The 24,573-nt window shown below is 41.5% G+C and overlaps 1 protein-coding gene across 3 annotated transcripts in view; it reads right to left on the bottom strand.

Annotated features, from left to right (window-relative positions):
• TENM3 (teneurin transmembrane protein 3) overlaps window positions 1-24,573 on the bottom strand; it is a 451,547-nt gene that overhangs the window by 100,290 nt on the left and 326,684 nt on the right. For all 3 annotated transcript variants that reach the window (XM_042934226.1, XM_042934227.1, XM_042934228.1), the window contains exons 7-12: window positions 18,648-18,862; window positions 13,091-13,301; window positions 12,494-12,595; window positions 12,110-12,304; window positions 10,759-10,959; window positions 4,089-4,274 (exon numbers count right to left, since the gene is read on the bottom strand). In XM_042934226.1, the coding sequence (XP_042790160.1) occupies window positions 4,089-4,274; window positions 10,759-10,959; window positions 12,110-12,304; window positions 12,494-12,595; window positions 13,091-13,301; window positions 18,648-18,862 (1,110 nt within the window). The remainder of the gene's footprint in view (window positions 1-4,088; window positions 4,275-10,758; window positions 10,960-12,109; window positions 12,305-12,493; window positions 12,596-13,090; window positions 13,302-18,647; window positions 18,863-24,573) is intronic.

Genomic DNA, 24,573 nt, shown 5'->3' with positions numbered 1-24,573 from the left:
GCATTGCGCTTACAAGTTATGTGGATTCTGCGTATCACCATCTGTTCAGCAGAGGCTGGCGTGGCGTTTGCATTCTTTCTATGGTCCACTAACTCCAGCCACCAGGCCAGAAGAGTAGTTTTCCAGTGTTTCCACGCAAGGATAGGGAGAGTCAAAGCAAAGGAGTTGCCTTTGTGCGGTTATAGATTCCGGTTTCAGTTAAATACATCAACAGTGAACTTACTGAATTAAGGCCAAGACAAGTATCTCCCAGGTCACAGGCTTGACCTTGATCGATACGGAACTGTTCTGGCTCGTTTATATGGAGACAGCCATGCAGTATTCCAATTATGTCAACTTTTATTTATAAACCACTTAATTATATTTGGTATATTTTATCTTGCTTCTAGGCCCTCTAAATATTCTTACATCTTTTCTATCTTGTTAGAAACAACAGTAGGAACGTGAGTGGGATAATCACTCGACCTTCCTGTGGAATGGTCACATACAAAGGATGATGGTGCTATTACTATTAAAGTATGCTAGTAATATTTGCTAGTAACATTTGATGTGGCTCTCTCATATAACCAACTCCCCTTTATTTATGAAAGGGCCCAACAGTCATAAATGCTTTTATGGGGAGGAAGGGAAAAAATATTTATTTTAAATCATAATATCGCTAGAAGTAGATTTCCCTTTGTTTCATTTTCCATCTGCAGGCATCACTTTTCAAAGTCTAACCCCAGAAAGAAGAAGGACTTGGGACAGTGAACCCGAGGATTAATACGCCCAACTTGCCGAACTCATGATTCACAACGAGAGGGAAATATGAACACACTAATAAAAATAGCAAGATGGAATCTTGTCAGTAGATAGGGTGTTCAGTGAACACTCTAAATTCATAACCTATTTTACTATCAAAATGCCTATGGTTTTATGAAAGCATGAACAGTTTATGAAGACAGTAAGATGACTAATGAAGAATATCCTTTGCTTTCTATTGGGAACTTTTGTTTGCTTCTAACTGTTTAATTTCTCCTCCGTCTCTCTTTCAATTAACCTCCCTGTTTGTATTCAATGAGATGGCACATAATATGGAGAAAGAAAAAAAGCCTTGCTGATTTATGGGTATTCTTTCATAAAGTGGCAGCTTCTTTTAGCCAGATGTGTAAGTGTTGAAAATGAGAGGGAAATGCACAGCATAGTCACATATCCCAAATGAGAAAACGTACTGTAGTTTCCTGGGTTGTTTAAATCAGTGGCTCACAAAGGCCTCTTTTTAAACGGCCCCTTAGGCTCCACTGTGGACATACGCACAGGTAGTTAAGTAGTCGGAAAAAAAGTAATTGGATCTTTGCATGGCAGAATCTGGAATAAGTAGCTCTAATAGCACAGAAGAACAAAACAGTGATCTGAGGTTCCCTGCGTCTTTTAAAAGGTTCACTTTGAAGATTCATTTTTTTTTTTTTTTTTAATTTTTTTTTTCAACGTTTATTTATTTTTGGGACAGAGAGAGACAGAGCATGAACGGGGGAGGGACAGAGAGAGAGGGAGACACAGAATCGGAAAGAGGCTCCAGGCTCTGAGCCATCAGCCCAGAGCCTGACGCGGGGCTCGAACTCACGGACCGTGAGATCGTGACCTGGCTGAAGTCGGACGCTTAACCGACTGCGCCACCCAGGCGCCCCTGAAGATTCATTTTTAAATGAGGTAGGTCCTTTACTGCCACATTGTTACTCATGTGGACTACAAAGGAAACAAAATGAAATAAAACAACAGAAAACGGAACTGTTAACAACCCTAACAAGATATGCTACGTTATAATAAAAAGAGCTGCGACTACCAGCAACCTCGCGTGTTCCCAGATAACTGAAAAACTGCTCAAGGACCGCTCATCTGTGGGAAACTCACCATGTACTAGATGACCGACGTCAGTGAGGACACCGAGAGAATGACTCATTTAGTAACTGTTGGTTAGCAAGTTAAATTTGCCTATGCAAAACCTTATAGCATACTGCTAGGTTTTCCAAGCTATATATTCATGTGTCTGCTGTACTTCCTAGGATACATTCAGTCAAATATATAACATTTCCCCCCCCAACTAGAATCAATTCACTTCTTATGGGTATGGGGGTGGCGGGGTCATAACACCTGATGGACTGTGATTAGAGGCCTATTTCCCCTGCCCTGCCTCTGGTAGAGATGGGCATTCTGGGATTTGGGCACAGCGCTGTTTGGTCGCAGGGGTACAAATTATTCTCTGTATGTCCACAGAAAGACCCACAAATTGTGGTTTCAACGGCCTGCTGCTTTAATATAGTTCACAAATGTAGTTCACACAAACGACAGGCAGCCATTGCCCCAGAAGCCTCCCTTGAAGAGTAGAGGAGGGGAAAGCCGTTACCAAATTTGTGGAGATAAGCACTCTGTGCACTCACAGCTTTCCTCCGTGGGGACTCGATGCTTCCCGGGATGTAGGCAGGAAGCTCACATTCCACAAGGGAGCCGCTAAGGGTGTTTCCCAGGTAAACGTTAACACCACAGGCCTGATCTGGAGAATCCGCAGGGCGGGTCCTTGGCAGGCATCTGGAAAACTGGACGTTCTCTACAGTGATTGTGCCTACCAGGAGAATCTCTTCTTCTGACAATCCGGAATTTTGGGGGTTGTGGCTGACAGAGGCTACCTCTTGGAGCGGCCCTACTAAAAACCTCTCAGTCTCAAATGCGCTACCCTCGGCAGAAGCACGTGTTCCTTGCACACGTGTTGGTGTAGTTCAGTGCTGGAGAGAGGTCCACGCTCCGTGTGACCTCTCCTGGTGGGAGAGAAAGAACTCAGGAGGCCTGTGCATGGACTTCTCCAGAAACCACCTGATGACGACGGGTCATTTCCCTCTCGGATAACTATTATGGTCATGAGCACAAGTGCCCCGAGTCCTGGCAGAGCCCTTCTGTGGATCATCACCTGTGGGGGCGAGGGGCTCACCACCCTTAAAACAGATGACAGGAATGTCACTAAGACTGGAAAAAAACCTCACTTGAAGTTCTGTAAAGATACAATTGTGACAATTTATCAAATTATGTGATTTCAACTTTCCCGTGAAAAATTTCCTAGCTAGCCAATTCCTGTAAGCAAGAAAATAAAGTACATGATACTTATAGCTGCACTGGAAGAAGAAATTTTTTAAGATATTGGGACTCCCTCCAGTTAGCAAATTACACCCTATGGACATAAAACACCATACCTCAAGTTATGCAGATTATGACATTTTTGTAAGGCTGTGTCATTTAGAGCTAATATGGTACACTTCCACTGAAGGAAGGCAGGCATTTATTACTTACGTTTGTTATATTTTCTTTAATTAAATGTTTTAAGTTCAGTGACTCAAATGGTAAAAAGCAAAGGCACCGAATACCTTGAAAATACAGTACTATGTATGTTCTGGATAATTCTGAATCCATCCTAGCTATCATTTATGTACCAACATTTTGATCTTAAACACCTGTTTGCTTTATTTAACCCACAGAGGTTCACGAACATCATCATATTTGAAAAGTATCAGCATGTAACTTTAAGAACAGCTAGCCTTGTGCATTTCATTCTACTTTATTTCTTGGGCTGCTGCAAAATAAAGCCATAGAAAGTCAAACCGCTTTTTGAGAGACTCAAGTATTATCGACAGGTGCTAAAATGCGTGGGGCTGCCCGTGTTTCGCATCTTTCTTAAAGTAAAAAATATTGCTGTTATGCAATGGCACCATGGAACGCTGAGACGTAATATTCAACGGACGCGTGTTCATAAAAAAGAAATGAAATCATCTGCAGGTGAGTCAATTTTTGTAGCCATCACAAACCACCAAATTCTTATACCTCATGCTTGTGACAGCTGTTCTAAAAAGAACCGAATGGCCGTTGTAACACGAGGCCTGATGTGAAGAAGCAATTCTTTTTTTTTTTTTTTTTTTTTTAAGAAAGACGAATGAAAATTAATTAGAGGAAATCAGCTTTTGCAAGTAGGGAAACAGCCAGGAACCAGGGCGCTCCCTCCGGCTGCGCGCGCAGGGCTGGCGGGGGGCGGGGCGGGGCGGGGCGGGGCTGGGGGCGGGGCCTACCGATGGTGCAGTGCTCGCCGTTCCAGCCCTGGCTGCATTCACACTTGCCATCCTTGCACGTGCCGTGCTCGGCGCAGCGCGGGTGGCAGGCTCTCTGACTGCAGGCTGCGCCCGTCCAGCCCTCTTCACAGCGACAGGTGCCCCCCATGCACACCCCGTGCGAGCCGCAGTCCACGGAACAGATTTCTGTATTGAAAAAGAGGAAAGAGAGCAGGGGAGGAGGGCGGCGGGGAGAAGGAGAATGAATAAGCAGGGCTACGTCTTAAAAACAAAACCACTGAAAATAAATACAAAGGATTTACATACTGAGCACATTTTAGCATCGACTAGTAAGCATTATAAATGGTAAAAATGCACTTTTTCAGTTCATCATTTCGTTTAATACGCTGCTGTAATCGTGCATAAAATACCCATGACAATTTTGTTATAAATCATTTCCTATATTGTATGTGTAAACATAGAGGCTACTAACAAAACGGAGCACGTGATTCATAACGAGAGGAAAATACACACACGTAATGTATCCCACAGGGTCTTCTGGCAGTGGAGAAGCCACGCACACAGACAAACACATACATCAAATTAATATAAAATTAATGAAATATTTCAGTGTCTCAGCAGGAGTTGGGTTTCACCCGTATAGCAAGAATTGCAAAGGGGTTATTTCTAGCTCTATGGTTTAGATTTCTAAAATATTCAGAAACTTTTATTAAAAAGAATCTTGTAGTTTGCACATTGGCTTGCTTCTGACACACACACATGCTGGTTGAGTAGAAGAAATTGTTGTTTTTCCTGTCCAGTAAACTGGTACTATTGACAGAGGCGAACGAATAGAAAACCAGTTTAAAAATGTATGTGGCTACTGACTCTGTCACTTCACAAGCTAGGTTTTTCAGATATCAGAATAACTGAACGTTACCAAAGGACTTCAAAACCATAATAGGTTCCATCGTTAAAAAGAATTGTGTCTAAAGTCATTTTTTTCTTCAAAACCTTTCTTAAAAGCTTATTTGATTAGACACACACACGGAAAGAAAACTTTGAAGGGTATTTTATATTCTACTTTTTACACGTAAAGTTCAATAAAATAAACTACCGCTTTTTTCTATGATTGTAAGATCGTCGTTTGGTTTTGCTTTTCTTGCAAAGATAAAAATGCTGAACAATAAAAACCTGCAATCATTTCAAACAAAGAGGAAATAGACTACAGCCTTATTTTTAAATTAAAAACCAGTAACTGTTTATGTGGCCACATGTTCCTATTTCCCCCACTCACTGCCCAAATAACATTTCTCAGACACCGGTAATTCTGTCTCTCAGTCCTGCAGAATCTTAAACAGCATATCAAGGCACTGTGAGGGTTGTAACATTTCTTATAAACAACAGCCAGGACTGTTCACTGGAAGAGAGTGGGGTATGTTTTTTTCAAGCCACATTTTTCATCTCGTTTGAATTAAATTTTTGATTAAGAGATCCAAGATGGTTTGATTAACTTCAGACGAACAGAACGTCAACTCTGCTCCAGAAGAGAGAGGTTTCTTTCTGAGGTACCCCTTTTATTCAATCTAATCAATTTTTCATTAGGGCGAAGGTGTTTATCAGCGTTTAGCACACTAGCTTTGAGCAAGGTGCGTCAATCTTTGTAATGAACTTATTAATTAGAGTTAATTTAATTGAAGTGGAATTGAAGGGCTAATTAATGGACAAACTGCTGATGAGGAGAGAGGAAAACTCAGTTGCTTTCAAACCTATAAACTTTCTGATGGAAATAATTCATTTCTTCTCTTGGAGCAGCTTAACCAAATGTTTCTGCAGCTGCAGAATCTACTCTTATTGAATTTAGAGATCCGAAGGTCATTTCTACAACAACAAAAGAAGTAGCTGGTAAAGTGTTCTGCCTTGGGATTCAGTTAGTTAGAAATTCCCAATAATGCTGCTGGTCAACTTCCAGCCACAAGTGTAAGTTACCTACGATGTGTTTGTAAACTTTAGATGGCAACTGTGGAACACGCAGATAAATTTCCGGCACAGGAACCAGGATATTTTCACAGGATGAATAGATGCATGTTTAATTACTGATAATTCTTCTAAGTTTTCTGTCTTTTTCCAGCTAATAGCAAAGTTGAATAAAGTCTTTTTTTTTTTTTTTTCTGGAGTGTAATTAATTTATTCCAAAGAAGAGCACTGTATTCATCATCCAACTCTATACACTGAGAGTTTAATATGTTTTTTTGGTTTTTCATTGGGGGGTGTAAAGATGTGATGGGACAAAGATCTTCACCCACTATGTCTAATCAGTCATTTTGTACATGGCTACCATTAGATTTGCAACTGGCAAAATGATTATATAAGCACGGAAAAAAAAAATCAGTCTAAATATGTAAAATAATGACAGGTGCTTTTGGCAGCCAATTTCATCTCTTAATTAACATCTATTACCTTTTTTTTTTTTTTTTTTGCTATTCATAGCAATATCACAGAATCACCTTATTTTATTTTTTAAACTTTTTTTTCAGTAACCTTTACACCCAATGTGGGGCTCGAACTCACGACCCCGAGATCAACAGTCACACGCTCCACTGACTCAGCCAGCCAGGGGCCAAAGACTGAATTATCTTTTGAGCTATAGTATCCATTACAAACTCTCCTTTATAAAATAATTCAGGTTAACGTGTTAAATAACATTATCTGAGACAAAAAGGGCTGTTTCACCATTCCTTTCCTACCTGGGTAACTGTGGGAGACAAATTAGAATGACAATTTTCAAACAAGTATTATTTTCTAGCTAGTATTCGGATGCTTATTTTACTGATGGAGGCATAAGAGACCTGAACCAAGTAGCTTTACTATAAAAATAACTGTATCTATAAACTTTAATTGGACTTTCCTGAGTGTGGGATGCATTTTTTAACACAGAAGCCAGAAAGGGAAACAAACACTGAACAGAAAAAATTAAATGCTTATTTTGATTCTTATGGTTATAAAATATGTTTTTAAGAACAAAGGACAGAACAAGTTAACGTGTTATTTAAATAATGCCTTGCACCTAGGCTTCCTAATGTTGGGTGGTGATGATTTCCTAAAACTCTTTAGTGAGGCCCTGAGGGTTCTCTACAATCCCACCCCCAGGTTATGTTTTTTGCTCTCATTTGTCCTGGACGTGTGATTTGGTCTACGGTCATGAATTTTCAAACCAGTTTTTGCTTCTCCTGGCTATCTGAATCAACTCCTATTTCTACGAAGCAGTGACGAACATAAACCTCTGTCTGCCTCCAAAAATGTATGGCCCAGAGGTGAGGGAGGTAGAGGAAAAGGAAGGAAGAGAGAGACCGGATGAGGGAGGAGGGGCAAGGGAGCTGCGGGAAGAAGAAAGGTTGGGGGGAAATGAGAGAGAGACAGTACAAGGAAGAAAAGGCATTAAGTCGTCCCTTTGTCCCTTTACCCAGGATATCTGGTCAAGGCTTCAACAGAAGTCTTTCATCAGAATTACGACTTAGCCTGGACACAACTTTGTTTAGCGTGGGCTTCCGGGATTCAGTTTGTAGCAGGTGAGGAATGGCGCACGAATGTGTCGTGTTGCTGAGGATTCCCAGGGTAGCAGCCATGTCACCCGAGTTTCTCAAAGTGCCAAGAAAGAGTGATCTGTAAAAATTACTAGTCTTTTTTTTCCCCTTAAAATAAGCATGTTAATTCGCTGCGTAGCGGGGTTTCTCTTAGGTTAATGCCATCAGGTTATAATAATAGATGAAATAATTTGCATTTCGGAATTTTCACATTTGGGGAACTGTACCCCAGCAGTACTTTTTTTTAAAGTCTATCTGTGTATTTCAAGAGAGACACGGGGAAGAGAACGAGCAGGGGAGGTGCAGAGAGAGAGAGGGAGAGAGACCACAGAGCCCGATGCGGGGCTCGATCTCATGAGCTGAGCTGAAATCCAGAGTCAGATGCTTAACTGACTGAGCCCCCCCCAGTGCCCCTCCAAGCAGTACTTTTACGTGGAAGCTCCTCTCAACCAATCAAGAATTAAGTGTGACAAACCACCATGACTATGACCGCCACCACCACCGCCACTACTTGTGTTAATGGTTAAGACTTGTAAGGACTTGCCATGTGTAAGGCACGATTCTAAGCGCTTTCCACATATTAACTCATTTCCGTCTTACGACCGTTGTTATCAGGTCGTAATTTAATTGTGTAAGGTAGTACTCTTATTGTCCCCATGTCACAGGTAAAGAAACGGAGGCAACAGAGGAGCTGAAGAGCCGATGAACGTCACACGCCTACAGAATGGCCAGCTCAAGACCGGAAGCCAGGCAGTTCAGCCCCAGATTCCCTGCTCTTAACCGCTCACTGTTACGACAGGTCTGCAGAGAAGGCAATCCGTGTGGGCAGGGCGAGGGGTAGACAGACCCCTTCCCTGAGGCCAAACCGACACAGACTCAACAGCCTTACTAAAACCTGTCCTTTTGCTCCCCCCCCACTTCCCCTCCTCTCCCTCTTCTCCTCCTCCTCATTCTGCACCCCCTCCCCCCCCCCCCCCCCCCCCCCCCGCTTTAGTAGTATTTAGTTTTGCTTACTTTGAGTATCCAGACAGAAGCCATCCTCCCTCCATGTCTCACCGGTCTCTCCTCATCGCCTGGCCTGCATCCTGCCTTGCCCCTCGCCCCTCACCCCTTCCCAGCTTCCTGTCTTCTCCAGAGACGCGTCCACTGCCCCAGGCCCTCCTGGCTGCCGACGTCCGGCTCTTCTGGTCACCTTCTGCACTGTCTCTTCAGCAACTGCTGTCTAGCTTTCCTTTAAAACGGCCCTCGGCTTCATCCTTTTCATTTCTGCGATCTCCCCCACGAATTCACGCTCTCAGCACTTCACACTCTGGGAGAGCTCTCAAACTCGCCTTGGGCCGTCAAAGTCTGACTAGTCGTGTTCCCTGACATATAATCGATGGGGAGTTCTAACAGGCTGCTCTCATCAAACTGGCGGGCACACATCGTCATGACCAGTGAGTTCTCCATTGTCTGAACTGTCATTGCCAAGCTGCGTCCCTCCAAATCGGGCCCAACCCGACGTTTGCCTCCAAATACTCTTCCTTTACGCTCCCACGTGTGTAACGATACGCTCAGAGGTGCAACTCGGTTAATGGTAGTTGCTGTGGCAGTGGTGGGTGGTAGCTAGATTTAGAATTTATCCTGGACTAAGCATTGTACTAAGTACTTTATATACAGTCATTCAAGTAATTCCCAAAGTATCCCTGTGAGGAATTGCTTTTTTCTTTTTTTTCCTTTAGAGAGCGAGAGTGAGCGCGAGCAGGAGAGGCAGAGAGAGAGAGAGAGAGAGAGAGAGAGAGAGAGGGAGAGAATCTTAAGCAGGCTTCATGCCCATGACCGAGCCAGACACGGGGCTCGATCCCGCAACTTTGAGCTCATGACCTGAGTCAAAATCAAGAGCTGGATGTTCAATCGGCTGAGCCACCCGGGGACCCCAAGAATTTCTCGGTTAAATTCACTTTATAGATGGGTAAACTAAAACATATAGTAGTCTGCCTAGGATTACCCAGCTAATAAGTAGCAGAGGTTGGATATGAACCCGAGCATCTGATCTCAGAGCCTACGCTCGTAGGTACTTTCTAGTACCATTCCCCTAGTCAAAAAGCGCCTCCTCCCATTTCCATGCTAGCTGCCATCTTTAAAAGAAGGCAAGAAATGTTCATAAAAATCTCTTGAGGACCTCACGTGCATCAAGGCAGGATCACTCCTCTGAATGTTGGTTGTATTTAGCATATTGTTGCACGTACTAGTCAATAAAACATTAAACTGGCACGTCCTGGTTTCTAAGTATTTCATGTGTGTTCGTCTCCTCTCCCCAATTAAATGGTAACCTTCTAGGTTAGAGTACCTTTTCGTACGGTGTGACTAATACGGTCATGGAATTAATTCATGGGATACAACCAGCATCAAAAAAGTAGAAAAGACGTAGGGAAAAGCATTAGTGTGTACCACTTGGTAAAGCTTTGTTTCAGTTATGTCAGTCTGTATATGTATGTGTCACAACGTAAGACTGAGGCTATGGGTCATTTAGGTCACGGTCAAAAATCTGAAAGCCACTATTCTAGAAGGCAGGAAGGATTCAGTATTTATTGCTACAGGGCCCATCACCATGCCGTGCACACAGCTGCTGTTCAGTAACAACCTGACTGATGGAAAAAAAATTACTGCCTGCCATTTCTATTACAATCATATTATTATAATCTAAAAATCAGCGTTGGACCATTATGCATATCATAATATTTATCTATACGTACTCTTTATTGTGATCAGGTTTAGCCTTATGTTGTCAAATAATTTTTAAATTGAGGCTTCTCTGTTGATCAGATAATGTGTTTAAGTCCCAAGCTATACACAGGCCTTGAGAGTTAGAAGAGGGAGTATTTTACACAAACGAAATATTCTTTACAATGCTACTAAAGGAGAAATTTTAATGACAAGTTGACCTAGCCTGTTTCTTTTTCTAATGCGACTAAATTTCATCACTTTTACCATTTCTTTCTAGAAACAATCACTTCGATAAAACCTATATAAAATTTAATAAGTGTGCTTTAAAAACGAAAAGATCTTAATTTTTAGTTATCTACACAATATTAAGCAGTCAACTGTGGTGCATTTTTTAACCTTACCATTTGAGCAGTCTGGGCCAGTCCAATTAGGGTCACAGGTACAGGAGCCACTTTCTTGAAGATACGTCCCATGACCAGAGCACTGGTCTGGACACATGGTCTTCAGGATTTCACAATTGTTACCACCCCATCCTGGATTGCAGTGACATTCCCCATGGATACACACACCGTGATTGGAACATCCAGGGTCTAGACAGTCAGCTACAGTAGAGAAAAGAGAACAATTTTATAATTAAATCTAGCAGATATCATACATGCAAAGTACGTGCAGAATAAAGAATTAGGTCCCAATCTAATTTACATGAAAATGTTGGATACTCAAATATTTGACTACCATTTTCAAGAATGTGTTTCTGCAAATGCAAAAAAAATGACACAACTCAGCATTCAGAATTATGCCATTTAGGTAACTGAGACTCTTGCAAGGATTTATAATTTTCATGAATTCCACACGTAAACGCTCCTGAGATTTCAGACTATTGCTCTCTGTTCTGCTTAATCAGACAGTAATAAGTATCGGCTTCTCCATAACGAAATTGTATCAGCTGACCTAATCTACGACCATTGAGCAGTGACAGCTGTATGGGACTCTCAAACTGTTTGAGAAATAAATGAGTTGCATACGCTCTATCCTTCTTAATTCACTTTAATGTGCTTTAGATGACGAGATTTAATTTAGCAATTTGACTCAATAAAACTTTACACTTGTAGGGTCAATGGCCTGAAAATTTAATTCCAGAGACTTAATTGCATTACTTTGTGTGTGCGGATCAATAAAATCAATTTGATTGAAGAACGGAAATGGTGCTTTTCTGCTTTTTGAAAAAACAATTCAACTGCACTTTACAGTATAGCAGCCTGATTCTCATCATTACATACGGTTATAGAACAAACCCGGGGTGTACTTTTTTTCACTCGTATATTACGTGCAATAGCCTGTCTTTTTAGACACGCCAAAATGCTCCATTAAAAGCTGGTTTCGAGGTGAAAAACTGTGAAAACAAACAAAACAAACAAACAAACGAAAAACCTGAAAGCGAAGATAAAAAACCACCTAAGCAAAACAACAGCCCATCGTGGGCTTCGAGTCACACACGTTTGCTTACTTTCTCTGATTGAAAGAAAAAAGAATTATTCACACGACTGGAAGCATAGGGGCTCCTCGGTATTTGCTCTTTCTTATTAGTGAAAATGTTAACCAAATGATGCCACCATACGCATGGAGATCAAATTACTTTCACGAGGAGGCATATAAAGAGCTTCATCTGCCAAACTAAAGATGACAAATGATCCGATCATCTCTTCCTTTAGGACGGTCACAACGGACTTCCGTAAATATGGGCGTGTTTACCTTCTTCGCAATTCTCTCCTTTGTATCCCGAGTTGCAGGCGCAAGAGCCCATGATGCAAATCCCACGCCCCCCGCACTGAGGGTCAATGCACTGCGTAGTGGGCACATCGCACTCGGTGCCCTTCCAGCCGCTGAAACAGAGGCAGCGGCCTTTGGAGTACTGTCCGTTGCCGCTGCACAACACAGGACAGGCTGCTGTGAAATAAAACACGACAGAAGAGTCAACAGCCACATCTGCGGTCGGGGTCCTGAAAGACAAGCACGTCGCTGGGACAAGGCATCGGCCCGTTTCCCCCTTTCTTCCCCGTCCTGGGAGTTTTCTGATTTACGCGTGTTTCTACAGCCTCTTTCTATTGGCTTAAGAAAAGGCTCTAACTCGCGTACCTCTTGAACAATCCGGACCTAAAAATCCTGGAAAACAATGGCAAGTTCCAGAAACACACTCTCCATTTCCATGGCAATTGCGGGGGCATTCCACCACAGACTCTGAAGAGGAGAGAGAGAAGGGATATTTACTGTGTAGCCCACTTCCCGCAGAAGGTAAACTCTGTCACTTTGATCATTTTAGCTGCACATGAAGGAATGACGGATGGCTTGCTCCATAACCAAAAAAAAAAAAAAAAAAACAAAAACAAAAACAAAAAACAAAAAACAACCAGCCAAACAAAAAAAGGATTCATATATACTAGACTATTCAAACCAGCTTGACTAGTCAAGCAAAGCATCGCCATTTCAAATGCAGACGCTCTCAAGTGTTTTCAAGACGCACTGCCCTCCTCCAAGATCCTTCCAGAATAATATTCAGTGCTTCATGGTTTGCCAACGTATTCGTAAATAAACAATTTGAAAATATCTCTCACAGTGTACCTCAGGCTTTAACGCCCTAGGTATCGCTCCAAATCGGTGAAGACCATTTAGTTTCTGTTCAACACACTGTGCAGGCGATAGCCCGGAAAAAGATGCTTTGCAGACCGCTCTTACCTATGACGATGGTATTAAAAGACACCTGCTCCGTATTTTTCCCATCATTGTAAAAAGCCAGATGCCAGATTCCAGAATCCAAGTACTGGATAAAGCCAGCCTCGTGCAGACTGACGGATCTCGCCTGTCTCCCTGCTCTTTCGGGCTCAAGCAGGTTCCGCTGCTCTCTTGCAATCAATCTGCTGCCGTCCAGGAGCTCAACAAAGTCATACTGAGGGTGAGGACAAGTACAGCCGTTTAGCGGTCAGAACGATCTCGGTCGTAGCTGCTTCTCTCATTTCTGTTTTGTGTTCCAACCTTTCCCCTCTGCTCTAATAAATACAACGTCAGAAAAAGGTTCCTGATGGCACAGGTCTCCTACACGTAGCATTTACAGGGATCCTAAGAACCACGCACTGCACTGCACACTGTTGTCACATGTAAACTTCACAAATCATTTCCCCCTTACTGGGCAATCGGTTTCCGGAGTTATCGGACTCTCCCAACGGATAAAAAGTTTGATGAGCTCAGGCGGTGTGCAAATACAGCCATAAACCTGTAACATTTCAAACCCAGCAGCCTTATTTTGGACCTCTAGGTAATCTCTTACCGTCTTCTCCTATTTAATACCCGTATGGTAACGACTGCTATTGGATACGTACTCTGTGCCGCGATTATATTTACTCCGTGTAGCGACCCTTCTGGTAGGAAGGCACTGATACTTACACTGTAAGGATGGAGAAAACCAAACCTCGAGGAGCTCCAGCAAGATCAGGTACTTGGTAAGCGGGAGAGTTGGTCTGTGAGAAAGCTCAGACCTTTGCCACCACAGCACCATACTCCTCTGTGCGACCCTGGTGTATCCATCCCGGGTACCATGGAGAAACCCGTGGGTTTGTACCTTGTTATGGCTAAATTAAAAACGTGCATCAAGACGCCTTTGTATCTCCGACTGAAAGTCTAAAAAATTGAACAGTGGAGGGGTTCTGAAGGGACGGAATAACAGTAAGCATGCCCAGCTACTATTCTGAAATCAATCATCATTCAGCTTGATTTCTGGTTTAGTAAGATTAATCGTGAACGCTGGGTGGCTAGAAGAGTTCAACCGGAGAATTTAAAGCTAAAGAAAAATACGGAATGTGATCGGTAATAGTAACCAGAGATAAAGCGATGAATTTGGGAGACACGGCACAGACTTCCCAATATAGTTTTAATAAACCCATTAGATAAGAGTTTCGTAAAAGTACAGTGATTCACTTTCTACGGACTCCTATCCAGTTTCCTTTTATTCCCGAGGCCTGCATTTATGGTGACAGAGACACTACGGGACAATATGTATCATTTACGGTACCATCATTATGGTACCATGCATACGTATATATATGAATCATCAATATTCTACTTTCAGATAGATTTCTTATCTGGAATTTCATCAGCGGTCTATTTAAAGAAAAGTTTATTATACGAATCCCTTAAAAACTGGAGGAAAATCACCTGCTGGGATTCTGAGATTCATGATCGAATGTGCTGCCCCCGTACTTATCGCAAACCTCTAACGTTACTATTGGATGGAATTCAGAATATCTAGTTCTGTCTCCAACATATTATATTTTTTATTTAAATATAAAAGCCTATTCTGTTATTTTTGTGCGTGTAGTAAAACTACCTCATGACGTCATGCAGCTGTGAGAAATACACAAAAAAGCTGTCACTCAGCATTCGGTAACTTTTTTCATTTATATCTTATCAGGATGAAAACGATAACCGGTTGTGGATATTTGACCCGCAAAATTTTCATCTGGAACTGTATTTCAAAATTATCAGAGGCAAAATAATTCAGCACTTCTGAAAGGTGCCTATGCCTCAAATAAGCCACTTCCCCGTCGGATTTAAATATTTCTATCAGCATGGCAAAGAGGCAGGGGGAAAGTTTCTTTTAATGGCTCCTTGGCACGTAAACATTTTTGTCCTCTAACACTCAACACAGTATGTGCAAACATTGAAAGGGAGGACGTTTTGGGTTTTAACTGGCCTCTCAAGCTCACCCTGGGAATCACCACCTTTACTGTAGAGATCGTCGTTTGTATCACATCGGGAACAGTAACACAGGGCTGGGGTGGTGGTCACTGGGATGCAGAGTAGTCGGCCACCCCTTCCCACACGCCTTTGTGGGGCTTATTCACATACGTAAAGACAAGTCCCCTGCTTCACATAAGCCCATGTCTACAAAAAGTAAACAAATTAATGGAACAGAAATGTTTAATAACCTTTGTTCTCAGGGGGTAAAGTACAAAGCAATCACTTAAGGACAAACTGGTTTTACTTCGTAATACCTATTCATAAGATGGTGATGTGGATTTTTTTGTGGGGGCAAGTCTTCGGGTCTTGTGTTATTCGGGGATAAAATTCAGTCTCACCACTTTGGGGAAGCGATCGCGAGACAAAGGTCAGACTTTGATAAAGGTATCCTGGTAGTTCATTTCTGAGCAGTTAGACTGTCCATATGCTTAACTCAAGTCAGTTATTAAGAGGATGAGGGGCACCTGGGTGGCTCAGTCAGTTAAGCGCCCGGCTCTTGGTTTCGGCTCAGGTCACGATCTCACGGTTCACGAGATCGAGCCCGGCGTCGGGCTCCACGCTGACATTGTGGGGCCTGCTTGGGATTGTCTCTCTCTGCCCCACCCCTTCTCACTCTGTCTCTCTCTCAAAATAAATAAATAAACTTAAAAAAATTTAAAAGGATGAGAATCTATGAATCTCAGAATCTATGAAAACTTAATTGTATTTTTTAATCAACTATTTGGTGGGAGCATCGAGCTTGCTGTAAATCTTTGGCACACAGGAGGAAGAGACTTTCGACATCATCTGATTTAACTGCTTCTGGACAGATACTGGCACGGAGAAGTGATTTGCTCAAGGTCACAAGGTCAAAGAGTCGCAGGGGTGCGTGCTTACAAAACTCAGGTTTCCAGCTACCATTCTGAAACAGGCTTCACGCACACGCACTTAAATGATACACTACACTGTTAACTGTACAGCGTTAAATTGCTTCCTTAGGCTTCTAACTGTCCAGGAGAATAAACTGGGCATCAGGGAGAAGAAAGTCAATTGATTCCTTGGCAACAATCAAACGGACAGTTTTATAAAGGGTCACAAAGACTTTCAAAACTCAAGTTGACTATTCCGAATGGCCGGCCAATTTTAATTATTTCAGGTTGATTTATTTAACGTTCCCCAGAAACAGAGAAATGTTCAGTTTGGGTTGCTTTATAGCATATTTCATGTTTAAACACTGAACTCAGAAACAGTTGTTTGCTCTGCTGATCTTGAATAAACCAGAGGAAAGAACTCTAATAACCGTGGAGCTTAAGAAAATGCGTAATCTAGTTAAACACATATATTGTGGCCGGAAGGAAAAGTGGGTATGATGTATATTGTATTTAAATACCAGAAGAATGGGAAAACCTGAAACTGCACCTTTTGTTTCTCTAATCTTACATGGTATACATAAGTAGGAAAGAGTCAACCCTGAATCTTTAAATAAATCTGTAAAGCACACGACAATTTTCTTTGGAAATTATTTTCTGGAGTTTACGGGTTACACACTCACTGTTGTGCTTAGCTTTAGAGGCATATTTCTTCAGTTATAAAAAAGTGATTGAATCATGTATATGGTTCCAAGGAAAAAAATATTTTTTCCTATATCACCGGGCTATTGATATAAATGCAATCTCTCTGCCATAACTAACGTTACAGACACCCACTCTGTTTAAGAAGATCTGGTTATTGCTTTCCAGCCACTATCACTTATAGCAGGCACTGGAGTGAATTATAATTATAATCAAAAATTTAAATGGGTCGGGGAGCCTGGGTGGCTCAGTCAGTTGAGCGTCTGACTTCGGCTCAGGTCATGATCTCACGGTTCCTGAGTTCGAGCCCCACATCAGGCTCTGTGCTGACAGCTCGGAGCCTGGAGCCTGCTTCGCATTCTGTGTCTCCCTCTCACTCTGCCTCTCCTCCACTCATGCTCTGTCTCTCTCTCAAGAATAAATACAACATTAAAAAAAATTTTTAAGTCTATTTTAGTAATACAGACACGAAAACCATGATCAGAAAAATGATATACCAAAGCATGATATTCAAAAATTTCACAGCTATATAATTTATATATGTATATGAAACTTTCCCTGATCCACAACGACATAAGAGAAAGCATGGTTCAAAGTTTCTGACTCATCTTTCTTTTTTTAAATCTTTATAGATTATTTTATCAGAAACATTAAAAGAAATGTTTATTTTTGAGAGAGAGGGTGCACGTGAACGGGAGAGGGGGAGAGAGAGAGGGGATAGAGAACCCCAGGCAGGCTCAGCACTGACAGCAGAGAGTCTGATGTGGGGCTCGAACCCACGAACTGTGAGGTCATGACCTGAGCTGAAACCAAGAGTTGGACCCTTAACCGACTGAGCCACCCAGGCTCTCCCTTACTCATCTTTCTTTAAAGACATGATTCTTTTATTAGTATTTGATCAATTTTTCTTTACAATTCCTAGGGTATCGAAAAAGCATGTCTCACAGAATTACATACTATAAAGCAGACATGAAAACCCTCCAGTCCTCAGTTTATAAATCAAATGAAAATCTGCATGCAGTTCTATGGGTAAATAAACTGATTATTAAGTGTGAAACTTTTAGGCTCACCCAACCGTCAATGTTAATTAACCATCTATCACATTTTTGGACTGACGTACTAGTTGATGGTGGGAAACGTCTGAGCTCCAAATCTACGGTGGGTAATTTAAATAATTTCTCTTGGACATAATGGGACCTCTTTTAAACCACAATTTCCAAATTACATACCCTGACCCAGGATCAGATTATGAAAAAGCCTGTAGAGTTATTGCTAGCAGCTGTCTCTACCTGTAAGGTAATTTTCATGCAACCGAACTGCCTCTAAAGTTGTTCAATCGACGTATGGTTGAAAAATATATGAATTGTTTCGAGTGCCCCACTAAGGTGATCACCCTTGGTTATCTGTGAAAGCTGTTTCTCCTCTTTATTTGAGGAATCGTGGCTTGAGTCGACCAAGTTCACTCATCATATTTATGTTTTTGTTTCCATAATTTCTTTACTAACAGTAAGGCTGGCATTAAGCAGAAAAAATACAATATATTTCCAACAGCGTGAATGCAACGTTTGAGATGAAAATACTATGCATCTATTACATGAAAGGAATAAGACTGTCTGAAATTCCCACAGAATCTTCGTAAAACACTTGGAAAATCCATGAGGTTTTCCTAGGTGCTCAGATGATGTTCAATATTTTCATTTGGCTACTCATAAATTTTAGTACATTTCAGTTGGTCCATAATGATTAACACAAGTCAGGAAGAAAATGCTGTTTTTCCTACTTATTCGAAAACCTCACGATAAGTGTAACCTACGTTCAAAATTCTTTTCACCGTAAACGATCAATACGAAAGAGGTCCGACAGTTAAACAACTAAACTCAAGAAACAGAATAACTTTAAAAATGCAAACTAGCAGCTTCCATTTTATTGACAACAAAGCCCACTTTTACCTGAGTATGGGAAGGTGGTAAGCCTTTTCGGCCATATACTCCAATCAATGCATCCTTCTGAAGAGAGATATTGAATTTCAGAAACTGTGGCTGATCAATAAAGAGCTGTGATCTCCAGAAAATCCCAGGAGGAACCTCTTGAATTGCCCTTCGGCCAATATCAAGTTCTCCAGAATCTATGGTGTTATTTTCTTGTGTAAATCCACCTAATTTTCCTGCATGGAAGAGATCCGTGGAAAAACAACGAAAAATTAAAAAACAACAACGGACCCCCCACCCCCCACCAAAAAAACCCTCGAGCGACAAAACAGCTTTCCTTTCAGAAAGTTCTTTTCAATAAATGCTGAGGCATTTTATCTTCTGATAAATGAAATGCTCTAACATACTTTTCACTTTAAAAGCTTTTTTGTTAGCTACTGCTGTTCAATGAATTCTGATTTAGCATATTCTTAAAGAAATATTTAAGGGGCGCCTGGGTGGCTCAGTAGGTTAAGCGTCCGACTTCAGCTCAGGTCATGATCTCACGGTGCGTGGGTTCAAGCCCGGCGCTGGGCTCTGTGCTGACAGCTCAGAGCCTGGAGCCCGTTTCAGATTCTGTGCCTCCCTCTCTCTCTGCCCCTCCCCTGTTCACGCTCTGTCTTTGTCTCAAAAATAAATAAACATTAAAAAAAAAAAAAAAAAAAAAGAAATACTGAAGTCAAAATCCTTTGCCTCCCCCTCCCCCAAGGTATGTCTACTGTTGAAACTCTTTGCACCTACGGTCTTTCCTGATCACTTGAAACATGATTATCTTACAAATATATGTCTTGTTATTTCTTGGGAGAGATTAAGTCTTTTACTAATCAGTCCTTCTAAATGTACCATAGCACTGCAAGTGTAAATTAAGGCAGAATGGATTATGGAGATTTCCAAATCAATCCTTAAGCAAACAACAAAACCAATCAATGGCACTGATTCAGGTAGTTCCCTCTGAACCAAACAGAATGAATAAAGATTCAGATGCTAGAAGGGAGGCAGAGATGGGGTAGGGGATTACGTGGTGGAGGGAGGGAGGAGTAAGTTTAAATTCTCACAAAGATACTGGAGAAGGCTGCCAGCAAGCTTGCTTTCTTTCTTTTTTTTTTTTTCAACTTTTTTATTTTTATTTTTGGGACAGAGAGAGACAGAGCATGAACGGGGGAGGGGCAGAGAGAGAGGGAGACACAGAATCGGAAACAGGCTCCCGGCTCCGAGCCATCAGCCCAGAACCCGACGCGGAGCTCGAACTCACGGACCGCGAGATCGTGACCTGGCTGAAGTCGGACGCCCAACCGACTGTGCCACCCAGGCGCCCCAAGCTTGCTTTCTTTTGACCCTCGTCTCAAATTCATTTGCAGCCTCACCAGCCATACTTGAATTGCCCCTATCAATGACCCTCAACCTGTAGGAATAAAAACTCTCTGCTCCCTGAGTCTCTGCCGCCTCCTGGTTTTAGGACACAGATCCAAGACTCAGATTTTTTGGTATGGTTTTCCCCTCCTTCCCTCTTTGCTAACAGTCTTTCTCAGTTATCCTGAAAGGAAGATAGAGCAGGTTTTACAAATTTACCTTAAAGAGAAACAAAACCACATTGTCTCTTATTCAAAAAAAGGTCCGTGAAGGCTAAGGAACAGAATGAAACTGGAAAATTATCCTTCCTCTATTAATTCAAACTTTTCAAAGTGACAAAGTTGACTTCCTATAATTTTTTTCCCTTAAAAAATATTATTCTGAATATGAATTCAGGTAGTACATAATATCTATTACATAGTAGCCTCCAGAGAAGTTGGCCATTCAGAATTTAGAGGGTTTGATTTCAAATTACAGTGTTGTGAACTATCTTACTCTAATGACAGGAGGAGTGAGCCTTCTCTCTATGAGAAGTTATCAGTTTAACACTGAGACCATTTTTGAGCATTTACTAAGGGACATAGAATTGTAGGCAATAGAAACAAATATCAACCAAAGAGTAGAATTGTAGAGATTACTTACTTATCTACTCGGGCTTCCATGGCTTCTGCCATCAAGCAACTAATTACGTGTTTGGGAGGACAACCCCTTCAACCTGGTGAATTAAATGACAATCTAAAGCCACATATGGTTAAGGGTCAGAGGAAGGTGATATCAATCGTAGGCTGGTGGTTGAGAGATTTCACAGAAGGGTTCAAAGTTCTGAGGTAAACTCTGAAGGACAGGGAGGATAAGGTTTTTGAGTTGGAGTCAACATTACAATTAAAAATATGAAAGTGAAACTGGACAGATGTTATAGTGATGGTGAGCAGAGAGAGCCGTGTGGCTAGGAAAGGAGTTAAGAAGACTGGCTTTGGATTCAGTTGAACTGGGTTTGAATCCTGACTCTGTCAGTAACTGCTTCTGTGATCGTCAAGAAGAGATTAAATCTCTAGTTCTAAACTTCATCTGTAAAACGGGAATGGTAATAATGCAATCACAGAGCTCATGTATATGAAGCATTTGGCTCTCAGTGTGCACTGAATGAATGAAAGACAGTAACGGGTTTGTCACGAGAGTAATGGAAGGTAGGGCTACAAAGGGAGGATGAGATCAGTTTCTGGAAGGCCCTGAATGCCAGCTTAAAGAGTCTGGTCCCTAACATGAACAGACAGTTCTCCAAGAAGACATCCAGATGGCCAACAGACACATGAAAAGATGCTCAACGTTGCTCACCATCAGGGAAATGCAAATCAAAACTATGATGAAATACCACCTTACACCTGTCAGAATGGCTAAAATCAACAACACAAGAAACAACAGATGTTAGTGAGGATGTGGAGACAAAGAAACCCTCTTGCACTGTTGGTGGGAATGCAAACTGGTGCAGCCACTTTGGAAAACCGTATGGAGGTTCCTCACGAAGTTAAAAATAGAACTACCCTACGATCCATCAATCACACTACCCACAGAACATAAAACAATATATTTACCCAAAGAATATAAAAGCAGCAATTCAAAGGGATACATGCAGCCCTACGTTCACAGCATTATTTATAATAGTCAAGATACGGAAGCGGTCCAAGTATCTACCGATTGGTGCAGGGGTAAAGAAGATACCGTATGTGTGTGTGTGTGTGTGTGTATCTATATATCTATATCTATATCTATATCTATATCTATATCTATATCTATATCTATATCTATATCTATTACAATGGAATATTACTCAGCCGTAAAAAGAATGAAACCTTGCCATTTGCAACAAAGCGGATGGAGCTAGAGAGTATAATGCTAAGCAGAATAAGTCAGTCAGAGGAAGACAAATACTGTGTGATTTCACTCGTATGTGGAATTTAAGCAACAAAACAGATGAGCAAAGGGTAAAAAAGAGAGGGAGAGGCAAACCAAGAAACAGATTCCTAACTATAGAGAACACACTGATGGTTACCAGAAGGGAGGTGGGTAGGGGCACGGGGGAAGTAGGTGATGGGGTGAATCCCCATCACTTGTGATAAATATTGGGTATTGTACAAAAGGGTCAAATCACTATCGTGTACACCTGAAACTAATATAACACTGTATGTTAACTAACTAGAATTTATTTTTTAAATTATTATTTTTAATATATAACTTATTGTCAAGTTGGCTAACATACAGTGCATACAATGTGCTCTTGATTTTGGGGGTAGATTCCTGTGATTCATCGCTTACATAGAACACCCAGTGCTCATCCCAACAAGTGCCCTCCTCAATGTCCATCACCCATTTTCCCCTCCCGCCATGAAACTTCAGTTTGTTCTCTGTATGTAAGAGTCTCTTATGCTCCCTCCCTCTCTGTTTGTAACTATTTTTTTCCCCTTCCCTTCCCTTATGGTCTTCTGTTAAGTTTCTCGAGTTCCTCATATGAGGGAACACATATGATGTCCGTCTCTCTCTGACTGACTTATTTCACTTAGCATAATACCCTCCAGTTCCATCCATCTTGTTGCAAATGGCAGGATTTCATTCTTTCTCATTGCCAAATAGTATTCCATTGGATATATAAACCACATCTTCTTTGTCCACTCATCAGTTGATGGACATTTAGGCTCTTTCCATAATTTGGCTATTGTTGAAAGTGCTGCTATAAACGTTGGGGAACAAGTGCCCCTCTGCATCAGCACTCCTGTATCCCTTGGGTCAATTCCTAGCAGTGCTATTGTTGGGTCGTAGGGTAGTTCTATTTTTATTATTTGAGGAACCTCCACACTGTTTTCGAGAGTGGCTGCACCAGTTTGGATTCCCACCAGCAGTGCAAGAGGGTTCCATTTCTCCACAACCTCGCCAGCATCTGTTTCCTGGTTAACTAACTGGAAATTGAAATAAAAACTCTAAAAAAATAGATACTTGAAGTAGCCTTAATATGGGTAATTTGTATTTCCATGCCATAAAAGCACTTATTTTTCCTATGTTGTATGTAGGTGTGTACGTATGCGTGCGTGTGTGTGTGTGTGTTTATAATAAGGGGAAACAGAATTCTAGATTACTAAGGAATGTGTTTTGTGATCACAGATGAGTATGACAGATATCCCAGTTATGCCCATCGGGGTCTAGAGAAATTCACAATAAATTCACACTTAGAGATAAATGTCAAGTTTGAGTAGATTACTAGTAAATGCTGCGACTATCTGCTAGTTGGCTGATCACATCCTACTCAATGACACATGTACCATCATTTGCAAAGGACACCTATAGCTAAAGGGAGACCACTGGCTAAAAGGTTCTGATTGGGCTAAAGCTGACGCGAAGTCACGTTCAAGGACGTGAAAGTGCATACAGTAGTCCCCTTTATCCCTGGTTTCACCTTCCACTGTTTCAGGTACCTGCGGCCATCAAGTGTGGTCTGAAGGCAGATGATCGTCCTCCCGACGTATCTTCAGAAGGTAAACAGCCTAACGCTATGTCACACAACGCCTACGTCACTCACCCCATTCATCCCATCACGTAGGCCTGTTATCACCCCATGTTATCACAAAGAGAAGGGTGGGTCCAGGGCAATAAGATATTTTGAGACAGAGACCACATTCACATAACTTTTATTGCAGTATATTGTAGTAGTAATTGTTCTATTTTATGGTTAGTTACTGTGGTTAATCTCTTACTGGGCCTAATTTATAAATTTAACTTCATCAGAGATATGTACGTATAGGAAAAAATACCGTATAAAGAAGGTTCCGTACTATCTGTGTTGTCGGGCATCCACTGGGGGTCCTGGAACACATATTCTGCAGGTAAGGGTGGGGAGTGACCACTGTAGTGGGACCATAGTGGGAAGCCTAGACTTGGGAGACACGTTAGGATACAGCTGCGGTAACCTAGGCGTGACGCGGGAGAGGGCTGTACAAACAGCTTAACAAGTCATTACTTACAATCCCACTTCTCTTTTTTCCCCCGATGCCCATAACCATGGCAGTTGTTAACATTTCAGCTACCAGATCTATTTTTCTTTAATTTAGTAATATAATACGCTCTAGGGAATAAAACCCAAAAATTGGGTTATAGTAATCCTCGCTAATTTCTTATGTATCGACTCAGAGTATAAACCACATCATTCACTGAAATACTAAATATTTATTTTATGATAGTAATATGTATTCATTTTTAGCAAAATTAGAACATATAGCTAAACACAAAGACAAAAGAATAGAATCCTACCACTATGGTAATCCTACTATAATCCAAGATTATGTTTGCTTCCTTTAAACCAAGACCTCTTTATTCACAGAAATTTTTCAATACTGGAAACACCTACATATGGGACAAATTAGCTTTTTAAAAATTTTTTAATGTTTATTTATTTTTGAGAGACAGAGTGTGAGTGGAGGAGGGGGAAAGAGAAGGAGACAGAGAATCCAAAGCAGGCTTCAGGCTCTGAGCCGTCAAGCTCTACACGGGGCTCGAACCTATGAATCGTGAG

Source organism: Panthera leo, chromosome B1 (genome assembly GCF_018350215.1).
Source record: "Panthera leo isolate Ple1 chromosome B1, P.leo_Ple1_pat1.1, whole genome shotgun sequence".
Taxonomy (NCBI): domain Eukaryota; kingdom Metazoa; phylum Chordata; class Mammalia; order Carnivora; family Felidae; genus Panthera; species Panthera leo.
Note: the sequence above shows the minus strand (reverse complement) of the source record. Positions and strands in the feature narration are given on the sequence as shown.